Source organism: Nannospalax galili, unplaced genomic scaffold, assembly GCF_000622305.1.
Source record: "Nannospalax galili isolate Female #2095 unplaced genomic scaffold, S.galili_v1.0 scaffold470, whole genome shotgun sequence".
Taxonomy (NCBI): Eukaryota; Metazoa; Chordata; class Mammalia; order Rodentia; family Spalacidae; genus Nannospalax; species Nannospalax galili.
The window spans coordinates 376149-379368 of record NW_008327352.1 but is presented as its reverse complement, the minus strand read 5'-3'; the positions used below and the strand labels follow the sequence as shown (position 1 = coordinate 379368).

Here is a 3220-nt window from a genome sequence, read left to right as displayed (position 1 = left end):
TCATATGAGTAACTGACCTGCTGTCTGAAAAACTCTGCTTCCCTGTGGTTGTCTACTACATCTGGCTCTTGTAATCTATCGGTCCCCTCTTCTGCCATGATCCCAGAGCCTTGGGAAACATGTTTGGTACAGGTGATTCAAGGATAAGCAGTCTGTAGCCTCTTCTTTTCTGTACGATGGTCATATGTGTGTCTCAAGTTAAACAAAATCCTATCATTGACATAGGAATGTGGTTAAGAAACTTCAAAACTCCCTGAGGAAGTATTGCCAACAAACGGCTGCTAGGAGGGTTAGAGTCAGTCTCATTTGAGGGTAAGACACTGGGTAGGTTGACCAGGTCCCAGTGGATAAAATTCCTCAAAAGGGCATTTGGGACAGAAATTTGTCTCCATAGGTCTTTACACATTATATATTTCATATATATATATATATGAAGGGTGGATTGATCATATCCACCTAATGGGGTGGGTATGATCAATACATACTGTGTACATGTATGAAACTTCCCAAAGATAAATAAAAAATTCAGAAACAACACACACCGAGATTACTAAACATTAAGAAATAATAAAAATCATGTAGAAATTAATGAAATAGACTTTAAAATGCTATTATAAAGAATCAAACAATGACTTGATTCTTTAGATACATAAATAAAACATAAAAAAACAAACTAACCAGAGAGAGAGCAAGGGTGAGAGAGAAAGAGAACTTAAAGTAATACATCTAAAGATGAAAAGTGGGATACTATAGCACATACCACTGAAAGCCAGGTGATTATGTTTGGAAAACTTACAGTCTAAAAATGAAAGTTGCATAAGAAATTAATAAATTTATACACATATATGGTATATCAAAATTGATCCTATGGGGATTAACTCTGAATTGATAACTAGAAAATAATTATTGAAGTAGCTATAAAGAATTGCCTGCCTACAAAGCAAATAATATTATTGAAAACAAAATTCAAAAGCACATTAGAGAAAGGATATCGAGAGATCAATTTGGATTTATTCCAAGCATAACATAATGGTTCAAATATGCACAAAAGGTAAATGAAATAAAGCATATAAACAAAATTGAGAATAAATATCACATGATTGTCTCAGAGAATATGAAGGAATTCAATACCCCTTTAGGATAAATCCTAAACAGCTAGGAATGCCAGGATTACATTTCAAGAAATTCGATATGTGTCAAACCTGTATGCAGCATTATATAAATGGAGGAAAACTGAAAATTACTTCTTCTAAGATCAACAGATAAACACATATCTCTAATTTCTCCAATCATATTTACTATTTTAGTTCATAACCAGAATAAGAAGACAAGAAAATAAAGATTTATAAAGGGGAAAGGGAAGTAACACAGTCCCCATGTGCATATAATATATCTTATAATTCAAATGTCCTTAAATATCATGGGAAACCATTAGCCTGATAAATATTTTCAGCAATTTCTCAGGGTATATTTCAGTACACATACATTGAGAACTTTTCTAGAATTGATTATAAGTGAGTTGAAAAAGAAAAAATCATGAAACAGTCTCATTGATAATTGCTTAAAACTGCCTAGGAATAAAACTAATCAAAGAAGTAAAAGTGTTCCGCAATGAACTCTTTTTAAAACATAGAAGAAATATTTATAGATATGAAAACTATATGTCATATTACATTCTATGATTAGCAGAATTAATATTATAACATGATTTTATTACCTAAAACACTCAGCAGATTTAATTTATTCCCCATTAAAATTCCCATAACAATATTCACCATATTGGAAAGCAATTCTACATCAGGTTTAGTTATTGCTGTACTAAACCATTTTAGAAACAAAAAGCATCTCTGGAAGAATACATGATTTAGTTTTACCTGGCATTTCTATACATGAACATTATAGAATTCAAAATTCAAAGCATATTACACAATCATAAAACAGGAGATCGTCTCATGAACTTCTTCAAGGCCTCCTTCATATCCTTGTTCTTCAGGCTGTAGATAAAAGGGTTCATCATTGAAGGGACAACAGCATACATTACTGAGGCTATTGCAGAATTCTTTGGTAAGTCACTAACTGAAGAGCTAATATACACCCCAAAACCTGTCCCATAGAACAGGAGAACAACTGAGAGATGAGATCCACAAGTAGAAAAAGCTTTGTATTTTCCTCCAGCTGATGACATTCTAAAAATGGAGGAGACAATTTTAATGTATGATAAAATAATCCCCAAAAGAGGAATACCACCCAATATGGTAGTCACTACATAGGCCAGTATGTTATTGATGAATGTGTCAGAGCAAGCAAGTTTGAGGACCTGAACAAGTTCACAAAAGAAATGATGAATTTCCATGTTTGTGCAGAAGGACAACTGTAGCAATGACAGACTCTGAAGTAGGGCATCTGTAATACTAATGGCCAAAGAGAACAGAATTAGCTGAACACAGACGTGAGTATTGAGGATGCCTGTGTAGTGAAGAGGATAGCAAATGGCCATGTAACGGTCATAAGCCATCACTGCAAGAAGGAAGTTTTCAAATCCAGAAAACATCACAACAAAGCAGATCTGGGTGAGGCAGCCCACATAACTGATAGTGCTGCTATGCTTCAAGATATTCACCAGCATCTTAGGGACCGTGGTGGAGATGAGACAAATGTCAGTGGAAGATAAATTACACAGAAAGAAGTACATGGGACTGTGGAGTTTGGAGTCGGTGTTGATAGCAAGGATGATGAGCAGGTTCCCAAGCACTGTGACAAGATACATGAACAGGAACAGTCCAAAAATCATGGGCTGCAACTTTGGGTCTTCTGACAGACCCAGGAGGAGGAATACGTCTACAATTGTTTGGTTGTCTTTTTTCATGTTTCAAAGAATGCTAATGATACAAAAAACAATGTTGAAACAAAAATGTGTTGACACAAATTATAGATGTACAAGGGTCCTTTTTGTGTGAAAAATTCTGAATTATAAGATAAAATAAATAGCACTAATATTTTAATTTGATTTCTTCCCTCACTCCCTCTTCAATAATTTTTCTATCCTTCACCTATCAACAATATTTACTGCCCAAGATAATTACAGAATGCCATCCACATTCCCACATTATACCATGCAAAAGAAGTAAAACATAGAAGTAATATATGACTTTCTTCACAATTCTCTAAATCCTTCAAACAACAATACAATAAAAATAGATACAAAAAATATTAACTCTAA

At 33.9% G+C, this 3220-nt stretch overlaps 1 protein-coding gene across 1 annotated transcript; it reads right to left on the bottom strand.

The window, feature by feature from the left end:
* Nucleotides 1–1930: 1930 nt before the first annotated feature.
* LOC103730272 (olfactory receptor 7G2-like) lies at nt 1931–2893 on the bottom strand. The gene has a single exon (XM_008828492.1). The coding sequence runs from the start codon at nt 2864–2866 to the stop codon at nt 1931–1933; it is 936 nt and encodes a 311-aa protein (XP_008826714.1). The 5' UTR covers nt 2867–2893.
* Nucleotides 2894–3220: the final 327 nt, after the last annotated feature.

Excerpts from the sequence above, each read along its gene's own strand:
- LOC103730272 (XM_008828492.1), bottom strand. The coding sequence starts at position 2,866 with ATGAAAAAAGACAACCAAACAATTGTAGACGTATTCCTCCTCCTGGGT.